The following is a 22,204-nucleotide window of genomic DNA, read 5'->3' as shown; positions in this document are numbered from 1 at the left end:
GCTCTTAACAGGCCCGAGTTCTGTAGAGATGAGAGTGGGGAAGGGGCAGACATCACAAGGAGAAGCATGGACATGGGTCTGGGGGAGGTGGGAGGCTGGGCCTGTGGCTGGTGGGTGAGGAAGCAAAAGGGAGCAGCCTCTAAACCCCAAGACACACCCAGGTTGCAGCTCCAGCCTTGTCCTCGGTGAGTGCCTGCAGGAGGCTTTCCTTGGTCCCGGGGCACTCCCTGGCTGGGGATCCTCCCACGGCATCTCATGCAAGTCCCTATCAAGCGGAACGAATGTCGTCTGTCTGTGTGTCACGCTCTGCACTAGAAGTTTCTTCCCTTCAACCCTATGTTGTGGTTCCTTCCATGATTCCCAACCTACAGGTAAGGGTGCCAGGGTAGGGGAGTCGTTCTGCAGTGAGAGAGCACCATGCATGATCAAGGATGCAGAGCACTCCCCGCGGCCCTGCAGGCTCTGTCCAGCCCCAGCTCTCTCAGCACCCCAGAGGGTGCAGGAGGAAACATGGAAATCTCAGTTTCTATTCCTAGGTGGAACCTACCAGACATAAAGAATTCCTTATATTTAAGACTGGTAGGAGCAATGGTGGCCTCTGTGGCCACAGTGACGGTTCTTTAAGTTGCAACAGGTCGCAGCTTTGTAGGGGCCTAAGTAGATTTTTACATTGATTTATCTAGTTTTTACTAAAATAACACTTATAAAGGAGATAGTGGCTTTAAAAGATTTTGCAGATAATACGAGTAACACAAGCACAGCAAACATGAAACAGCACAGCTGACACCTTCTTATTTCTGTGGGCTCTTCATTTTAGCCTCAGATGTGACTAAGAACTCAGACAGACCTAAAAATTAGGGAGGAAAGCAGGATGTAGGCAGGAAGGAGGAAGGGAAGCAAAAAGAGAGAGGTAGGGAAGGAAGGCAGGAAGGAAGGGAATTACTAAGAAGAATACTGAAGAATCTTATTTACATATGCTATGGTTATGAATAAGCCTCTCCCTAAATGTACATTTTACCTTGAGATATTATTGATTGGTCATATATGCCACAATAATTAACAAAACATTTTAAAGCTAAGCATCTACGCAGGACATAAAGGCTCTCCTCACCAGTTTTGTGTTTTTTTTTTTCTGTGATGTTTAAATTCATAAAATATTCAAGCAAAATGTTCCACAAAATTTCACTCTTCTTAATAATAAAAATTAAGAATATTACCAAGGTTTTCTCTTTCATTAGCGACAAGCAAAATGCCACTTATGTAAAGGGAACACCCACTCTTCCTGTCGCATGTGTTTAATTGTAAATCAGTAAATATATTGGAGGTGAACACTCATTATTTCACTGATAAGTGTGCTTGGTCCATATTCCCACAGGGTCTTCCTCCCTGACCTGAGAGTCCAGTGAGCTTATGAATGTGTTCAATTTATCTGTACAAGATGCCATACAACTAGTAAACAACCAGATTAACCTGGTGAATGATTAGAGAGACAGACATGAACATAACAAGTCTGGGCTTTTTTTGACAATTTCTCTTTATAATCCAAAAAATATTATTTTATTTTTCTTTTCCAAGGGACCCAGGATGGCAAAACTACCCCTGGAAGCAGCACCTCCTTCTGTCTGTAGGGAAACTGACTCATGCCAGCTGACAGCTCTCAACTAGTCAAACGATTAGCCTCCAATATAATATTTGGACTTGTCATTCACATTTAAGAAGACAGTGACAACTGCGGTGCCTGACATAGCTGCATTCAAGTACGGTGCTTTAGTTAGCGGCAGGTCTGTAAACCTACATCTGACTCATGCAATCTTGGGAAAAGAGGCTTAGGAAATTCCCTCTTGTTCTACATTGGCCCAGGGAAGACTGCTGTCTCCCAAAAACTCCTAGAGGAAAGGTACCTTTTGGGGGTATAGATGTTATTTAATTCTGGGGTAACTCCAAAGCTACGGCAGCAACGTCTCATGCAATCCCACTATAAGTGAGAAAAGCCATTACCATTTTTGACAGATTTGTTCCAGGAATTTAACCGTTATTGTTACTCCTTGGGAAACCATGCAAACTGTTCAGATTTTTCCATTTTAAAGATCAAAAACCTGGTGCCAGGTGCAGTGGCACACACCTATAGTCTCAGCTACTTGGGAGACTAAGGTGGGAGGATCTCTTGAGCCCAGGAGTTCCAGACCAGCCTGAGCAACACAATGAAACCCAGAACATATATATATGTTTTATTAAATATGTGTATTATTATATGTAATATATGTATATGTATGTATATTATGTGTAATATATGTATATTTTATTAAATAATAAAATATTATTTATTTCATATTAAAATATAGCTGGATGAGTCTTTGGAAAGGTCTAGCACATCATTCACTTAGAAAACATTTATTAAACAACCACGAGTGCCAGCAACTGTCCTGGACACTGCTGGTACAGAGGTGGGTAGAAAAGACACAAGCACTCACAGGTCTCAGCTTCCATGGGAGAGACAGAGATGCATACATAACAAGTTGGGAGAACTGTCGTGAAGAAAAGCTTCAGAGTGCAGTGAGGGCGGGTGGGGGGAACACGGAACAGAATTGATGCTGAGGAATCTGGGAATCCGCTGCAGAGGCGCCGTTCATGTCGAGACTTGAAGAATGAAAATAGGAGACAGCCAGACAAGAAAAGATGCAGTGATCGCATCCTTTGGCTTTAGAAAACAGCTCATATTCATCATGTGTGTTTATTAGGCTGCTTTTTGTTTGTCTCTTGCACTCTAACTTGCTCTATTAAAACGCAGTGGGAATTGATGGACTCCAGTCCTGATGATGCATGGAATACAGAACATCAAACACAAAGGCATGCGCTCATTTAGAGAACTTGGCTAACTATCAGAAACCCTAGGTCTAAGCAGAGCTCACCATTTATGACCTTCGTGATTTGAGGTAAAGAAGTTAGCCTATGTGAGCCTCAGCTAACTCAACCTTAAAACAGGGATGATAAGTTACAGAGTTTTTGGGGAACCAAATACATTCTACGTATAAAAGCATTTTGTAATTTTTTTTAATGTTTCACAATCTTTTATGACTATTTATTCCAGACAAAACTTGTGATGGGGGCTATCTACTTGGGACCACACTGATTTATCACACAAAAGATTGCCATTCCTCCTGCATCACTAACCCAAGGAATCAATTCCAAAACACAACTGAATGTTCAGACTTTGACTTTTGCAGATTTTTAAAAATTTTAACTTGCAGCACTTGACTTTTTAAAAATCTGCAACATTTTCTATAAATAATAGTAATGCAAAATTAAGGCTCAAATACTAACCACACAGAGAGCCAACCTCCAGAACCCCAAACAAGGCTTGCCTTACGTTGGGTCACACAACACAGCAACGTCCTCCTGGAGGAAATGCCTATTTCTGCCTGTCGTTAAGTGTACTCTATGAAGAACCTACATGGAGTAGTCTCATCCACCTCAGATCCAGGTAGAGAAACGTGGGACCTGGGGGGTGGGAGCTTACCAGGCGTCTGCAGTGTTCCCGTGCTAAACCCGCTCACATTACGGATACCCAGCATGGGGCCAGAGGCTTCCAGACAGAAGCAGAAAGAGGAGGGCAACTCTACATGAAGAATTACAACCAGCAATCATCCACTACTGACAACTGTTTAAACACCTCATGATTCTGAATTAAAGACACCAAGCTTCTCAACTATAAGAATGCTAAAAGAGGTGGGCACAGTGGCTCACACCTGTAATCCCAACACTTTGGGAGGCCGAGGCAGGTGGATCACGAGGTCAGGAGTTCAAGACTATCCTGGCTAACACGGTGAAACTCCGTCTCTACTAAAAATACAAAAAATTAGCCGGGCGTGGTAGTGGGCACCTGTAGTCCCAGCTACTCGGGAGGCTGAGGCAGGAGAATGGCATGAACCCGGGAGGGGAAGCTTGCAGTGAGCCGAGATCGCACCACTGCACTCCAGCCTGGGCGACAGTGCCAGACATCGTCTCAAAAAAAAAAAAAAAAAAAAAGAAAGAAAGAAAGAAAGAATGCTAAAAGAATGCCATTTCACTTAAAGGACAATCGTCACCTGTCAAGTGTGTTAAGTTCAGTTATTGGTGTTTACTATGCTACCAATCAGAACCCAAATGTAAATAAAAGTGCACACTTTTCTCCGTCCCCTCCCCTTTACCCACATCTCTTCATTTAATGTGGAATGGCCAAAAAAGCATAAATAATTAAAGCATGCTTCAGTTTTCTCAGTACCTCTTCTAAGGTGGTGTCTGAGATCCCATAGCCCGTCAGGTGCAGCTGACGCAGGTTCTCATCCAAGGCCTGGAGGAGCCCTTTGAAGCAGGCCTTGTCTGTGTCCTTTGGAATGGCGTAGGTCAGCTCACTTCCACTGCTGTCTTTGAGAAATGCTTGTGGAATATAGATCTTTATCAGGGATGTAACACGAGCCATGTCTTCCAGATCATGGGCCTCCAGAACAGAAAGCTATCCATAAAAAAAAGGAAAAATGAAACCAGTAACGAATGTTAATCCATATATACATAAATTGATTTCATGTATATCCATAAGCAAATTATTTCAAAACTCCGTTTCAAAGCTTAAATGAAATATCACATTTAAGCAATAAGCATCTCCATGACATCTTGTATTTTTTTCTTTCTTTTTAAAAAATATAAAGCTGCAGTGATAAACCTGGTGAGGCCACACCCATATGCCCCCCAACATGCCCATCTTAGCTACTGGGCATGCCATGGCCAGCCTCCAGGGGTTTGTATTCATGAAGTGCCCCCCACCCCCTGGGAGGGCCACAAAGAGATCCTGGGCCCAGCATTGAACAGCAGAAAACTGGGTTGAAGGGAGTCTTAAAAGGGAGACAAGAATTCTCAGTCAAAGAAGAAAGGAGCCACCTGGGGATGATGACATTCATGCTGAATTAGAGAGGAAGCAAACAGGAACCTTGACTCAGAGGTGAGGGAAGACTTTTCATGGGCCACCAAGGGTCAAATACAGTCATCAAGAGTGGAGAGGTGACTTCCCACACACCCTGAATCCCAGACACAGAGTCACTGCTGCCTGCCCCCAGTTGACACAGTTAATGACTACAGAGGTGACACAGGTTTGGCCTCCCAGGCCAGACTCCACTTGCTCTATCCCCTCACTACTGTCTTGTATTCTGGCAAATTTTTAGCCTCCAGGAGGGGAATATCATTGTCAAAAAAATATTTCTAGGCCAGGCACAGTGGCTCACGCCTGCAATCCCAACACTTTGGGAGGCCGAGGTTGGTGGATCACCTGAGGTCAAGAGTTCCAGACCAGCCTGGCCAATATAGTAAAACACCATCTCTACTAAAAATACGAAAATTGGCCGGGCCTGGTGGCATGTGCCTGTAGTCCCAGCTACTCGGGAGACTGAGGCAGGAGAATTGCTTGAATCCAGGAGGTGGAGGTTGCAGTGAACAGCGAGACTCCAAAAAGAAAAGAAAAGAAAGACAGAGAAGGAGAGAGAGAGGGAGAGAGAGAGGGAAGAAGGGAGGGAGGGAAGGAGGGAGGGAGGGAGGGAGGAAGGAAGGAAGGAAGGAAGGAAGGAAGGAAGGAAGGAAGGAAGGAAGGAAGGAAGGAAGGAAGGAAGGAAGGAAGGAAGGAAGAAAGAAAGAAAGAAAGAAAGAAAGAAAGAAAGAAAGAAAGAAAGAAAGAAAGAAAGAAAGAAAGAAAGAAAGAAAGAAAGAAAGAGAAAGAAAGAAAGAAAGAAGAAAAATATTTCTAGAATACCTAGGTCATGTACTTCCTGGCCCTGACACTCACAGCAGCTGTTATCCATCAGGTAATTCTGACTCCTCATGTATTTTCTCCTGGCAGTCAAAAGGCATACTTGGGTTCCCAGAGGCTTGCTCCCTGCGCAGGCCTGGGGGCACTCATTTTGGCATGTGGGCCATCATGCACAGAAGGCCTCCACTGAGACATTACTACTATGTAACTGTCGTCACTTCTTTCTCATGCCACAGACAGGAATGGGACTTCAGTGAGATGGAATGGTTGCACTCCTTACCTGTCTCGTGAGTGTCAGGCGGAGCCCCTGGCCATACGCCTCCTTCAGGCAGAAGGGAGGACCGCAGCACCTGAGCCTCCCGTGCTGGAGGATGGCCACACGGTCACTCAGCGCTTCGGCTTCATCCAGGTGGTGGGTTGTGAAGATGATCGTGCGACCTGGGTCCAAGAACAGGGCACATCAGGACCAGGAGGACAAAGGTCCCAGGAGGACCTTCCCTCCTTTCCTCAGGATGGTAGATCCAGGGCACAATTTAAAGATCCTCACCAATTTTCAAACTGAAAAAAACTGAAGTGTGTCCTGCAGGAAGGACTTAGTCAAGCCCACTTTGCCCATTCGAGGCCCTGAAACTCTTTCCTCTACAGTAGTTCCCACGGATCTCCCATCCCCACCTCCATGAATGAAAGTGGGTGCTCTGCCAGGCACGGAGGGTGAAACTGTGGGGCAAAACACAGAGTGGTTGTACACAGTCCCCTGTTCTCTCTGACTTAGAGTCAGATCACTGCATGAACAGAGAGAATAAATTTAAAAAAAAAATAAAAAGCTGGGTGGATGTCTCTCTCCTCAGATACTAAAGTCCTCTCTTCCTTAATTTTTTTTTTTTTTTTTGAGAGGGAGTCTCACTTTCTCGCCCAGGCTGGAGTGCAGTGGCACCATCTTGGCTCACTACAACCTCCACCTCCCAGGTTCAAGCAATTCTCCCACCTCAGCCTCTGGAGTAGCTGGGACTACAGGCGAGCGCCACCACACCTGGCTAATTTTTTTTTTTTTTTTTTTGGTACTTTTAGTAGACACAGGATTTCATCATGTTGGCCAGGCTGGTCTTGAACTCCTAACCTCTGGTAGTTCACCACCTCGGCCACCCAAAGTGTTGGGATTACAAGTGTGAGCCACTATGCCTGGCCCTCCTCTTTCTTCTTTGGATGACCAGGGAGATGTACGTAGGGAGAAGGCTGTATTTTATGGAAGTGCAATTGAACAAGAAAATCATAGCACTGGGTTAAGGCAGAATTCAATCATAAAAAAGAGGTCTGAAATGGCCATGGTATACATTGATACCCTTTGGAATCAGGGATAGTGTAACCACATGTATTCATTCTTCCAAGTAGCAGCGTCGGAACATGCAATGCCTCCCTGGAAAAGCTAACAGCAGCCATGACTCTCAGAGAGGAGAGTACGTTGTGGGTGACGGGCACAGGGAGCCAGGGTGGAGGGGCACTTGGGTGTTCCTGGCAGGAAAGACATCACCGAGCCCAGTGGGCATGGCCTCCTTTGGCAGAAACAAATACTACGTTCAAATGTTTTCTCTAAACATTCTAGCATCTTGTCAAGTTTTACGACTTTTGCTTGGAAAGAAAAAGCCTCAGATTTAGCTTTAGCAGAGCAGAGGCCATAGAAACTAGAAGATATTTTGATGAAGTTGATTCAGTTATATAAAAAGATGTTGCTGCTTTTAGCTTCGACACTCCCCATTGGCTTCCACTGAGCCCCAACCTGTTCCATTTTAATAAATAGAAACACATTGATTGATTCTTGCTCCTAAGATAAATGTTCAAAGAGAGAAGGCTAAACATGGCTTTAATTCTACTCAAGTAAATGTTTGAGGTGGTGAATACGCTAATTACCCTGATTCGATCATTACACAACGTGTTCATGTGTCAAAACATCACGCCGTAACCCATGATTGGAACGTAGATGGAGCTCGAGGCCATCATGCTTAGCAAACTAATGCAGGAACACAAAACCAAATACCGCATGTTCTCACTTATAAGTGGGAATTAAGTGATGAGAACACATGGAGACAGAGAGGGAACAACACACACTGAGGTCTACCAGATGGTGGAGGGAGAGGGGAAGGAGAGGATCAGGAAAAATAATGAATAGGTACTAGGCTTAATACCAGAGTGATGAGATAATCTGTACAACAAACCCCTGTGAAACAAGTTTACCTATATAACAAACCTGCACATGTACCCCTGAATTTAAAAGTGAAAAAATAAAAACAATAAATAAACATATGCAATTATCATGTGTCAATTAAAAACAAAATACAAGTAGAAAAAACAACAATAATAGAGACAGCTTAAAAGACTAAGACTTTCAATATATTAAAAAAAAAAAAAAGGATGCATTTACAAAGAAACTATGGAATGTAGACCCAACAGCAACAGAGCTTGAAGGTCCACAATGACCAGTTCTTGCCACATATATGTCCCTGTCCCCAAGTCCAAGGCCAAGCTCCTTGCATGTTAGACCTTTGAGGCTAAGAAAATTTGCATAATCCTTGATCTAGGATTAAAGGCAGTTTAGATACTCTGATTAGAGCTATCATGTAGTTCAGATAATATGTTCCCATACAATGAAGTCTAAAAATAAAAGTCAACTAGAATCTAAATTCCCAAAAGAGAAGCAAAGAGTAGAATGGTTGTTGCCAGGAGCTTGTGGGGCGGGGAGCGGGGAGGGAGGCCAAGGAGGGAGATGTTAGTTAAAGGATACAAAGTTTCAACAACACAAGATGAACAAATTCTAGAGATCTATTATACAGCATGGTGACTACCGTTAGTAATAATGCATTATACATCAGAAAATTGCTGAGATTAGATCTTAAGTGCTCTCAACAACAAAAGGTAAGTATGTGAGGTGATGCACATGTAAATTAGCTTGATTTAATCATTCCACAATGTATAGGTACATTTTTCCCTTGGTATCTGTGGGGCATTGGTTCTAAGACCCCTGAAGATACCAAAATCCCTAAGTAAAATGGGGTAGTATTTGCACATAACCTAAGTATATCCTCCCATATACTTTAAATCATCTCTAGATTATATATAATACCTATTACTAATATAATGTACTTACCATTTAAATAGTTGTTATATTGGGAGGCCGAGGTGGTGGATCACCCGAGGTCAGGAGTTAAGAGACTAGCCTGGCCAACATGGGGAAACCCCGTCTCTACTAACAAATATAAAAATTAGCCAGTTGTGGTGGTACGTGCCTGTAACCCCAGCTACTTGGGAGACTGAGGCAGGAGAATTGCTTGAACCCGGGAGGCAGAGGTTGCAGTGAGCCAAGATTGTGCCATTGCACTCCAGCCTGGGAGACAGAGCAAGACTCTATCTCAAAAAACAAAACAACAACAACAACAAAAAAAAACTGTTGTTATACTCTATTATTTTTATTTGTTTTTTTGTTTTGTTTTGTTTTGTTTGCTGTATTATTATTTCTTATTGGTTTTCTTTCCCTGAATTTTTTTTTCTTTTTTTGAGACAGAGTCTCACTCTGTCACTCAGGCTGGAGTGCAGTGGCACAGTCTCAGCTCACTGCAACCTCCACCTCCTGGGTTCAAGTGATTCTCATGCCTCAGCCTTCTGAGTAGCTGGGACTACAGGCATGCACCACCACACCTGGTTAATTTTTTTGTATTCTTAGTAGAGACAGGGTTTTGCCATGTTGGTCAGGATGGTCTTGAACTCCTGACCTCAGGTGATCCACTTCCCTTGGCCGCCCAAAGTGCTGGTATTACAGACATGAGCCACCGTGCTAGGCCTTTCCCTGAATATTTTTGATCTGAGGTTGTTTGAACCCATAGATGCAGAATCCATGTATATAAGGAGTCAACGGTGTATCAAAACATCACTCTGTACACCACAAACACACAATTTTCATTGGTCAATTATACTTTAATGAAGCTGGGAAAATAAATAAAAAATCTTTCAAAGAATTTAAATTAGGTTTGCAGGGATTTGACCCTTGATGACTTTTTAGTGGCTGTTAAGGAACTCCAAGACATATCCAAAGCTTTAGAGAGCTATATATAGATATAGACTTTTTTTTTTTTTTTTTTTTTTTTGAGATGGAGCCTCGCTCTGTCGCCCAGGCTGGAGTGCAGTGGCACAATCTTGACTCACTGCAACCTTTGCCTCCCGGGTTCAAGTAATTCTCCTGCCTCAGCCTCCCAAGTAGCTGGGACTACAGGTGTGTGTCACCATGCCCAGCTAATTTGTGTATTTTTAGTAGAGGTGGGGTTTCATCATATTGGCCAGGATGGTCTCGAACTCCTGACCTCGGGTGATCCACCGCCTCGGACTCCCAATATAACAACTATTTAAATGGTATGTACATTATATTATTAATAGGTATTATATGTAAGCCTCCCAAAATGCTGGAATTATAGGCATTAGCCACCACGCCCTGCCTCAAAGAGCAATATTACTGTTTTCCCCAAGACACTGCTTGATTGTTTCTCTCTCTGATTCAGATGATATGTTCCTCCAAAAGTTGCGCTTCCCACATTCACCCCTTGTCTATTTTAATAATAATAACGATAACCTGTCACTGACTGAGCGCCCACATGGCAGATACAGAGCTGTGCACTTTCACATACAACTGTGCACTCTCACATCCTATGAGATGGTACAATTGTCTCTATTTGCAAATGAGAACACTGAAGCTCAGAAGCATTTGATCATTTCTGCAGGGTCACATGGGATTTGTAGAGCAAGTACATACCCCAGGACAGAAATTTAGTTGAGATGTGCCAGTTTTCACTGGTATTTTTTGCTTCCTTATTTATTTTTCCATGGGAGACACAGAAATACTGGTACCAGGGCTGATCAAGAGCCCTCACTGTACATAACTAAGCAAGAAACACACACAACATTCCAGGTAGACTGAGTCCCCAGTGCACTGGTATTCTGACAGAAGAGCTCTTTCTTCTCAGCACGAAGTGTTTGTTTCTGCACAGCCCTTAGATCTGTCTCACAGAGTTGTATGATTACCTAGAGGTTTGGGCTGCTTCAGAAATGGCTATACATTTTGATTCTTGAAAACACATTTTTCTTCCAATACCGCCTATCTAATCACTTACATGCTATTGATTTTTGCACTTCAATCAGTGCAGGGACGATTTCAAAAAAGTCCTCCAAAGACAAAAAAAAACATTGCTAACTAGTGAAGGGCAGTGAGAAAATATTTGGTTTGTAACAACAGAAACTGAAGAAAACTGTCTGTTTCTGAGACTTTCATTGTATCTATTTTTCTGTCTAAAATGAGCTTTGTGCTCATTACAAAAATGTTCTGTCAGCTAAAGCTTTGAGACTCCAGCTCTAATTTTTAAACTAAACAAGAGTAGTGGGCTTGTGGTATTTAATTTGCACCGCAATTCACAGGTGCAGAAACAATGTAATCTATTTGTCTATCTCCCATTGATTTTCTGCATCAGTCCCCAGCCAGGGTAGCGCACAAATTGTTTGATCCAGTTTAAATCGTTTCATCTCAAAATTTAGTCAGTCTTTTGAAGTGGTGGTCAGTTTTCCATTTCCACCCTTTCTGTATCTTTCCCCAAGGGGCACTCAGGTAAATGGAGTCAGGAGTCTTGGTGATCTCGTGGCAATGGGGAAGGGTTCAAATCTTTGGGTACAATGTGGTCAGCGTCCTCTGGTGTCTGGGTGCCAACCAAGACCACATGGCACTGTCCCCCTCCCCACCTTGGCATTTGTAGCTTGGACTCCAAAGGGGTCAGACCAGAGCAGAGTGCTTCCGGGCTGTCTAGGCCTCACAGCAGGTCCTGCTGACTGCAGATGGCTGAATCTCTGCCCTGGCCTCCAGCCAGCTAGCTCCAAGGAGTTCCCTACTTCCCTGGCAGCATCCCTAGCAAGCCCTGTCTTTCAGTGTCAAAGTTCATGGGCGTGAAAAGGTAGGGAATACCAGCCCTCGGTGCCTCACTGGGTCCTGGAGTTCTGCTCAGCCTCGTGAACTCTGATGTGGCTGCGCCATGATTGAGGAGCCAGCATCGCAGATGTGGCCTGCACTTCTCTAGTGCAATTGCCCAGGCCAGGCCAAAGCCCAGAGTGGAACAAAAAGTCACATCTGCTTGCTCAATTTTCCCACTTCTACCTCTGTCTTCTCCTTCCATAATTCTACCAAAATTGTGGGACAGAAAGAAACAGATTGTTCTTCTATACTCCCTTTAGTTATTTTTCTCCTTTCTGACTCCAGCCTATGGTTAAGCTTTAAGTGACAGACTGGAGTGTCTTTTCTACTCCAAAGGTAGAATTTGATGGTCCAAGACATCTGGGCTCAGCCCTCTATATGCTAAGAAAAAGGAGAGCTCTTTCTTGTTATTTTTCCTTTATTTCTTCATTTGCAAATCCTAGTTCACCTCCAGGGAAATGGAGACCTTAGGTCAAGTCAGAAGAAAACTTTTATACTCAAAAGGCGAAAGAAAAAGCAAAGTAACATTTTATAAGAATCTGTATTAATCCTGCCACTGATGCTTCTACACTTGTTTACCAGCACCAAGATGTGTTTCACTGTTGCAATGTTTCTCTCCAAAAGGGAGAATTCTCATCGAAAATACATAGAGCAATGCTTCCGAGCTGTCAGGATTGCAGAAAGAATCAGAAGTTGGAAATTAGTAACTTCCCATCAAATGTCCTAAATTGGAAAGAAACAATAATAGATGCGAGAAATATGGACCAGAGGCTCAACGGCCACCCTCAGTTCAGGAAACTTTCTCTGTAGCTACAAGTAAATCAACTGCCATCTCTCTGAGCCTTCATTTCTTCATCTGAGACAAGGGATGTTTGTCCTATGATCTGGGATGCCTCTTCTAAGAAACTAAGCTCCCAGAAGAAGACAATTTTCCTTGAAATCACGTGTGATAATATATAATGTACATAAATGTCATTGCTGTTATTGAGTTAAAAGGTCAAACACAAAGTAAGCAATTCTAAGCACTATAGAGATGTTATCTAACGAATATATCCCTATAAGTGATTTAAAAACTATGTTTTTCTGAAAAGGATAATGTAGCCTCATTGGGACACAACTAGGTTTTTCCGTACAATAGCGATGCATTTCCTGCAACACAACATTTTGGGAAGAGAAGGCAGAATAAGGCCCAGTGCCTACCTTCTCGGTACTTGAGCAGAATGTCCCACAGGCTATGCCGGGAGCAAGGGTCCACCCCACTGGTGGGCTCGTCCAGAACCACGGTCCTCGACATGCCCAGGAAAGCAATGCCAATGGACAGCTTCCTCTTCAGGCCTCCAGACAGCTCTCGAGTCTGTTTGTGCTGATGCTGAGTTAAGTCCACATCCTGAAGAGTTCTGAAATTAGAAGAAAGCATCACTCTTCTCCCTGAACACCTTAAACCGTTGCTTCTAATTTCACTCCAGAAATAATGACTAACAGTGACTGAAATCATTATAAACCACAAATATATCACAGAGGCGTGGATGCTACACACATATGTGAGTCTCACCACAGCAGCATGGACTTTCTTCAGGTTCAGATGGAATCACACCAAGGGACTAACCGTGATGCACACCAGCAATCTCTGTCCAGAATTGTGCTTGGAAATACTTGCATTGTCTCCTCTCTGGAGAAGCATGTCTCTCATTTCACTCATACCTCCTGCCAGGGAGGGCCCTGCATCCCTCTACAAGGTATGGAGTATAGTGGAATGGCTGATGCACCAGTGTAGTCAGAAGATGCAAGGCAGGCCCAGCTCTACTGTTCATCAGAGAAGCCCTTCACTCCCTGGCCCACTGTCCACTAAATCTGGATCACCTAACCTTCCTGATTAACGCAGATGTTCCAATGAAATGCCATGTGCAAAGTATAAATTATCATTTGCTATTCATGTAAGAACAAGTCGCCTGTTCTGTTGCAGGGATCTTTTGGTCTTGGGAGTTCCAGATCTCAGACATCCAGTGCAAAGCCTTCCCCATGTGAAACTTTACCCCCCTTCTAGGGATCCACTCTCTTTTCTCATAAATAACTTCCCTCACCACTGTGCCCCTGTTAACTCTACAGGAATACTTACTGCCCTCATCACCTACTTATCATCTTACTCATTGTTAGAGACCCAGTTTAAACAATGCCTTCCGGAAACCTTCCCTTGACGGCTCAAACCAAAGTGGAGTCTCTCCCCTGAGCTGCAGGCATGTTTCTACCTTCCTGATAGCCAGCAGCTAAAGTCATGGTGCCATTCTGCAACCAGAGAGAAGGCTAGACAGTCAGAGGAGGATTTGACAGGTTCCAGACAGTTGAGCTTCAAGAATAGTTGGGGCCTGGAACATTCCAGAATCCCAAGCAAAGAATTGGGTGAATCCAATTGTCTGCCTGATGACTAAGTAAGTATTTCATGCAAATACTTCCCATCCTGACCTAGAAAGAGTTCAAGCCCACTTCTTAGGGTTTAGTGTTCACTCTGTGCACTTAATGTTTCATTCAAATCTTATAGTGCATATTCTGCTGGTTAAATCTCAACCTAAATTTATAGTAGTAATTTATGCTCCTGTTTTTCAGGTGTTCCCAGTGTGGACAACACCCTATTGAAAAGAGGAAGACAAATGTTTTCATTTCACCTGGTAACTGTCTAGCCCTGCAATCTCCCAACACATTCTCAGCTGCGAGATTCCAATCTAGTAGAGGAGGTCCATCTATTAAGCCAAACTTAGCACATTAACCAGAGATCAGTCAGCAGAGAAGACAAATAGACAAGAAAAAAAGTCAGTAAGATGTCAGATGTTCTCAAATGTGCATGTTCTGGTTACCTTTTTATGTTCAACCTCAAACCCCTCCTTCTTCATTTCTTTCATTGGCACTACTTGGGATGTCTATGGTATCCTCTTGGGTGGCCCCATGCTGCTGCCTCATTGTGCACCCTAACTAAGCTGGAAGCCTACCTCCTCTTCATATACCTGGCACTGAACTTCAGGAATACTTTTGGCCCCCTGCCACTTTGTCCCCACCTGTGCAGTCCTTCACAGAACCTCCACTACACAGGTGTCAAACAAGATGTAAGCAAAAGGAACCAACCATGCTTCTACAATCAAATTTACGCAGAGAAGCTGGGGCCTGCTCTCTATTATATCTTATGCAACTAGTTAGCATTAAACTGACCAATCTGGTTCACTCTGTATTTTTACTTCTGTTTTTAGTGGAGGCCTGTTTTTCTGATGCACTTTGAACTTCAATATACAAACACGTTTTATGGACAATTTTGCTCCCCATCGTGTGTGTGTGTGTGTGTGTGTGTGTGTGTGTGTGTGTGTGTGTGTGTTTTAAAATTCCTGAAACCAAGAGTGGTAGGTGATAATGATAGGGTGGAGGGAGTGAGGATGAGCCTGTTTCATTCGTGTGTGTTTTATAAATTCTTGCAAGATAGCACAAATGGTCTATAACATCATAGGTGCTGGTTGCATATTGGATATAAGGGTAGGGGTATCAAAGAGCAACAAAGCACAGGTCCTTCTGTAGGAAATCAGAGTTGTCCAGAGAAATCATGTGTATATATCCAATTAGGACACAATGAGATAAATGTTACAGGTGAAGTATAAGCAACATGCTATGGGAAGCTCACAGGAGATGGTGAGTCATTGGTCTTGGAGAGGTCCAACTTAAAGTAGAACTTTCTATCACATCACAACACTGCAGAATCTATAATTCTGAAGAATATCATTCATTCATTTCATAAATGCTTTCCCACAGAGGAAATCCCAGTCACTTTGTTTTATTTTTTAAATGTTAGCTCCAAGCTTGGATAATCATATTTAACATTTATTAGACATGTATCACACACTAGGTACTATTCTAAGTGCTTTGTGTGTATAAATTACTATAATCCACATAACCTCCAAATGAGGGTCTTCTCATCATTAGTACCACATTGTATTTGGAAAACCCAAGAGAGAGATAGTATATGTTGTCAAAAGCTTTCTAAGTGGAAGAGCTGCATTCAACCACTAGCACTCTGAAGCCAGAATACACACTGGCATCCACCAGGTCCCTGTGACACGCATCATATGCACCTGTTAAGTGTCTCACTCCCCACATGGACTGGAGCTTTCCCAAGAACAAGCCCCTTTGTCTTAGTATGTCTGTTTTCCCAGAACCAGGCTTGGAGGCTGAAGATAATTAGCACTGATGGCATTTTAATCAGTGGATTTAATATCCACTAAGGTCAATGGAAGTAAAACTCCTTGACTTATTTTGCACAGAATGACACATTCCTAGGACTCTAAGCCACTGAGGCATTGGCTGGGGTCAGCAAAACAATGTCTGAACACCCATCACTGCAGCAGGAAGAGAACCCCATTGCAAAGCGCAGTCATTTCCACTCTGCTGGTTTCTGGGCATTGTTCAGATGCTTACAGCAGACTTAAAAATTAAAGAAGACAGCAGTTTGTAAACACTGGCCAGAAGTTTTTAATCTGTTGAATTTTTTTTTTAATTTTAAAGTTATTTAGAGGCTAGGGTTTTTCTAGTAGTTATTGATCTTATACATACCAAAAAGAAGCAAATAATTTTTGCAAAGTTACATTTCCAAATTCCTTCTCAAAAGGACAGGATAATCCTCTAATTGAGAACATTGCTAGGCAGCAGGGAAAGGAGGAAAAGATATTTTCTCCTATTAAGACCCAATCATGCACCAGAGAATGTATTTCAGATGCTGCTCTTTAATCATCCATTCATTTATTCAAGGAATGTTTACTGAACCCCTACAATGCCAGGCATCTGCCACCTGCTAGGGCTAGAGAAATAAATCGAATCTTATCCTTGATTCAAGAAATTCAAGGTCTAGTGGAAAAGACAGGCAACAAATTATAATAAGAGTAGAAGTAAGTAGGGTAATGATAAAGTCCCAGGTGCTATAGGGATTCCCTCTGACTCCAGAGAAAGTGGCATATGAAATTAGTCAGATGGGTAGTGAGAGTAAGTGAAGTGGGAATGCTTGAACAGTATGTTCCAGGAAAAAAAAAAAAAAAAAAAAAAGAGGAAAGCACTTGCCAGGACTTGGGGGAGAAAGACTAGCATATGCAAGAAACAAAGAAATTCTGTCCTTGAAGTACAGGGAAAACCATACAACGATCTCAGATAAGACAGGAGAGAGAGGCTTGAGCCGGGACACACACTCATCATAAATCCTGTTCTATAACTGCTATTTCTTTCCTTCACTTGGTCTCCATGTGGGGCAGTTGACTCCTTTTGTCTCACTATGACCTTCCCCACCTCTGCTAGAGCCCCCAGCCTTGAATCTCAGGTCATCTGAGCCTATCATCCACCGTTGGGTGGTGTTGTCACTGCTGTTGTCATCTACCCATCCCTGAATCTGCTCTTGTGCGCTGTCTCTTTCTTCACCTCTACTCTTATCATTATTCTTAGAGATTTTATTAGTATTTGATGTAGCATCTCCTCCCTTCACTCCACCAATCCCATTTACTCACAACCAAGTAACATCGTAGACCTTGTAATTTCTAACAAACACAGCTTCTCCAGGCTCTCAATTCCATGCCTCCTCTTCTGACCAGCTAACTTTATAATCACTTCTGTGCATGCACTCTTTACCTTGAAAAACAATGAAGCTAATGGAAGCACTCACAGACTCAGCCCTTGGTCCTTCTATTGGAAGTGAGCCTGCTGTGCTCTCAGGAGAGACAACCCCTTGTCTCTTGTTTAAATCCCTTTCCCTGTCCCATACAGAATAGTGTTCCAGCAAGCCACTTTCTCTGTAGCTCAATCCAATTATTCATTCTCTACTAGGGCATTCTCATCTGTGTACAGATATGCTGCTGTGATTCCCGTCTTTGAATTCTTTGAATGGAAGAGGAGCACTTTTTCTCGTGACCTCACTTTTTCTTTTTGACACTATCATATTTCTTTGCTTTTTTTGCAGCAAAACTCCTAAGATGTGCTGCTGCCAATTTCTCTTCTTCTATTATCTCTTTAATTGACTCTAATAAGACCTTCATTCCCTTCATACTACTAAAATTGCCTTCTGGAGGTCACTAGAGCCCTCCACATACTAAATCCAAAGGCCATTTTTTTAAGTCTTCATTTTACTTGACCCTCAACAGTATTTAAGGTCTGATCACACCCTCACCATTAGTGGACTTAGTTCACGTCTTTGTCTTCCGCCTTTGCTACTAGTTTCTCTTTCTTGCCTGCTCGGCTGGTTTCTCCCCATCTCTCCATATACTCCATGTTGGAGTGTCCAGGGATCAATATGCTTTGTCCCCTCTTCTACTCATCCTTCACTTATGCCCTCTGTGATCTCATTACTATCAAACAAATGTGCCTCCAACCTGAGTTGCATGGTGAACTCCAGAACTCTAAGTGGTAACGTTAACTACATAACAATATCACACTGACTTAAAGGTCTGACAAGTTTCCTCTCTTGACTATGCTTATCTTCTCTAGGCCAAATTAAGGGCAAAACAGTAATGATCTGAATCTTGACACATGTTTACTCTAAAGATTCTAGCAGGGATGCTACCTCCCTTGAACTCGCATTTTAATGAAGCTACACATTAAGGAAACCAAGTGGTGATACAGGAGACTAATAGGGAGCATGTTGGATCTAAATCAGATGTTTGCAGTTTTCTCTTTCTCTAATTGAAGACTACTGTCCTAAAACATGATCTTATTCTGATTTCTTTTGTGCAAATTGGCTTGGTTGCTAGGTAACACGCTGTGTGCTGATAATCATTAAGGTTGCCTGGCACCCAAGTAAGATGAAGCAAATGTAGCATTGTTAGGTGTTTGATTTAAGCTCCCAATCTCAATCACAATAGAGTTTACTGTGGTCTAGGGTAGATGCATCTTTTGAAATTACAATAGGTGACCTATGACTTGTTTTAAAACATCAGGTTGGATACAGACAATTTGCTATCTCGTAATATACAGTCTATAAGATACCTAGCTATTTCTCATTAAGTACCCACTCAAATTCAAGACAGGTTTGAATAGTACAAACTAAATATTTTCCCTGTACTTCCAAGTGTCCACTGTCATTAACATTATTACTATTTCCAGCCATTCTCTGAAGACAGCATGAGATGTGAACCAGCCACCTTCCAGTAGAGAACGCCCTCCAGTAGAGATTATGACAATAATGTGAATGTTGAGCAGGGGACAAAAGAAAAAAAAAGGATTTAAATAAAATGTGTAGTATCATCCATCACTTTAACAATGGACTTCTGTCCCTCAAGGACTTTTTCCATCAATTCAGGCTTAATTTGCCCATAGCCCTCACAGTGTCAGCATCCATCTAGAAGGAGATTTGGCTTTTTCTACACATGCACTTATAGTATACATGGTATCTAAACACAGCCACAAATTTCAACTTGAGATCATCTGCAGAAATACTGATCCCATCCAAGTATGGGAAAATAAAACTGTGTAATGCAGTGGTACATTTCTAGAGAACCAGTTTGTCACTTTCCAACGCTGCTCTCCACTAAAAGATTTTCAGGAGTAACATGAGCGTGATTTTCCCCAATGCCCTCCTTTAAGACCCTAGCCCCTAGGTAATATGTGCCTCTGCCATATTCTGGGTTTGTGATCTTGTTTTGTTTCATATCTCCAACAGAATGTCCATAATACTGCCTCACTTGGCCCCTCTAGGATCCAGTGTGTGTAATCTGACCTTACTCAGGTGAGATTCCTTTAAGAGAAATGCTCCAGAGGCAGGTTCCACAATGCACCAGGGATCCTTCATCCACACGTTCCCCACTGTGGGTTGCTAGTGACCCACCTGCCCTGCCTGCCAGGTTCTGAGAGTGCATTTTAAAGCTAATGCATTCACTAGCCCCGGGGAGAGCAACTGTTAACCAATCACCTTCACCTCTCAGACTCCTGGAATCCCCAATGGGTGTCCATACTCCCATTAGGGCATCAGCGCTAGAAACGTGCTAGAGAATCTGTCCTCTCTCCGCCCGGTCGGTCTTGTCTTCCCAGAGGCCATGCCCACATGCTGCAGCGTAGTGGCCAGCTTGAAGGAAAGGCAGCAAAAGGCACTCTGCATCTGAGAGTCCTGGGTCAGATCCTGGCTTCCCTCTAAGAGCTGTCGGGCACCATCTCCCGGAGCCTCTGCCCTTCCTGTATCCCAGGGAAAAGACACTTGAATGAGACCACTCATGTAAGTTCCTGGCACATATCCACCATAGTGGCTGGCACAAGAAAAGGTATTAAACAAACGAAAGTCCTCATTTATAAAACATAGGTAGCCATTGCAGAGGTGAGACTGGAAGCAGAAGGCCCCTCTGGTCATCTGAGAGAGCCCGCAGGGTGCTTCTTTCCCGCCCTGGCCCACATGGCCCGCACAACATCCCAAGGACGCGGTGAGAAGGGATCTGGTCCTCGAAGGATCTCAGGATTTGGGCACACCAAGGAAACTGAGGTAGCAGTGGAGAGGAGGGTAATAAATAAGAAAAACCAGCATGGGCAGGAGCACAGGCTGGCAGTGCCCTGGTGGGAGCCTAGCACCACAACTGGCCTCAGCATCAGACACCTCCAGGCTCCGTAACTCACATCTCTAAGACAAACTCATCACTTTCCTCTCATCCACTTCTCAAATAGGCTCTCTCTATACACACAGCTAACCCTTGAACAATGCAGGGACTCGGAGCACCACACTGCACACAGTCAAAAATCTGTGTATAACTTCCAGCTCCCCCAAAGCTTACCTACTAATACTCTACTGTTGACTGGAGGCCTTACCAATAATGTAAACAGTCAATTGACACCTCTTTTGTATGTTATATGCATTACAAACTGTATGCTTACAATGAGGCAAGCTAGAGAAAAAAATGTTATTTAAAAAGGCATAAAGAACAGAAACTATATTTGCTATTGTCTAACTGAAAGTGGATCATCACAAAGGTCTTTATCCTTGTCATCTTCACATTGAGTAGGCTGAGGAGGAGGAGCAGGAAGGGGAGAGCTGGTCTTGCTATCTCAAAGGTGGGTGAGGCAGGTCAGGCAGAGGAGATGGAAAGGTAGCAGAAGAGGCAGGCACACTGAGTGTTACTTGTATTGAAAACATTTGAATATGAGTAAGATCTGCAGGGTTCAAATCTGTGTTGTTCAAGAGTCAACTGTATGTTGAAAAACACTATGCTTGCCTGAGCCAGACATCTGGGGATTCCCATGGACACCCCCTCCTCTCTTACTCCCCATTGGGTTTGCATCTCCCTTTCCTCCTCACCCTCCTGGACCTCTCTTGGCCTAATCTTTTCTTAATGCAGGAGCCCCCAGCTCTCCCCGCGACTTGGGCTCACTCCAGCCCACCTCATTCTCCACCTGCAACTGGAGAGAGTGTGTGACCTACCATTGGGTGGCCACTGTAACCAGGTGCTCAACACTCTCCAGAGGCCTCATGCCCATGGACAGCCTACAGAACAAAACCTAAAATCTTGCAAGGCTTAGGAAGCGTCTATAATGTTGTCCAGCTTCTCCAGCTTGTCCCGTGCCTGCAAGAAGGAGGCCGGTGGACCCGCTAAGCTGCACATGCTGTAACGTATTGCAGCCCACCCACTGCAGTCAACCCCAGGTCATCCTTACTCATCCTGTAGCCTGCTACTCAATCATTACCTCTGCTATGACCCCTCAGCATACAAGCAGGGGCAGCTGACTCCCTGCACCCACTTCACACACACCCCAGTAGAGCTTATTCAGCTTCACTGTTTGCACCTGAGGTTTCTTTCTGAACTCAAGGGGGTTGAGGGATAAAAGACAACAAATATGGTGCAGTATATACTGCTCGAGTGATGAGTGCACCAAAATCTCACAAATCACCACTAAAGAACTTACTCATGTAACCAAATACCACGTGTACCCCAATAACTTATGGAAAATATACAAAAATAACAATTGAAAAAAAATCCAGTTATTCAACTCAAAGAATGCTTAATATACTACAGTGAACCAAACAGACTACGTCCCTGTAGTCAAGGGGTTTGCTATCTGGTGGAAAGCAACAAAAGACAAATACACAGAGGCCATCATGAAATGATAAATGTCTTAAATAAGAGCCAGAGAAATAGAGAGGACTCAGGAGGGTGAGCAGGAAGGTGTTCTGAACAGAATGCTCAGGAAGTCTGCTCTAAGATGGTGTCTGAGAAGAGCCAGGATGGCAGTGAGGCAGGGTGCACGCCGAGCCCATCACAGCACAAATGCAGCAAAGGGCCTGTTCCGTGTGCTCAGGGAACCACCATAGGACCAGTGCAGCTGGCACCACACAATGAAGGATCAGGTAAACCAAGATAGACTGACAGGGCCTTATAAATTTATAGTCCAAAGGAGGAGGGTTTTGAGGTGGAAGGGGGCACTCATAATAAATCTGAGACAATAGACACAAG

The 22,204-nt window shown here is 43.4% G+C and overlaps 1 protein-coding gene across 5 annotated transcripts in view; it reads right to left on the bottom strand.

Moving 5' to 3' along the window:
- The window catches only part of ABCA13 (ATP binding cassette subfamily A member 13), a 504,903-nt gene that overhangs the window by 248,833 nt on the left and 233,866 nt on the right, over nucleotides 1-22,204 (bottom strand). For all 5 annotated transcript variants that reach the window (XM_050785548.1, XM_050785549.1, XM_050785550.1 and 2 more), the window contains 3 exons: nucleotides 12,969-13,165; nucleotides 6,054-6,211; nucleotides 4,262-4,492 (listed from right to left, as the gene is read on the bottom strand). In XM_050785548.1, coding sequence (XP_050641505.1) covers nucleotides 4,262-4,492; nucleotides 6,054-6,211; nucleotides 12,969-13,165 — 586 coding nt within the window. The remainder of the gene's footprint in view (nucleotides 1-4,261; nucleotides 4,493-6,053; nucleotides 6,212-12,968; nucleotides 13,166-22,204) is intronic.

The sequence above is a fragment of the Macaca thibetana genome, chromosome 3 (genome assembly GCF_024542745.1).
Source record: "Macaca thibetana thibetana isolate TM-01 chromosome 3, ASM2454274v1, whole genome shotgun sequence".
NCBI classification, from domain to species: domain Eukaryota; kingdom Metazoa; phylum Chordata; class Mammalia; order Primates; family Cercopithecidae; genus Macaca; species Macaca thibetana.
This window is presented reverse-complemented; position numbering and strand designations above follow the sequence as displayed.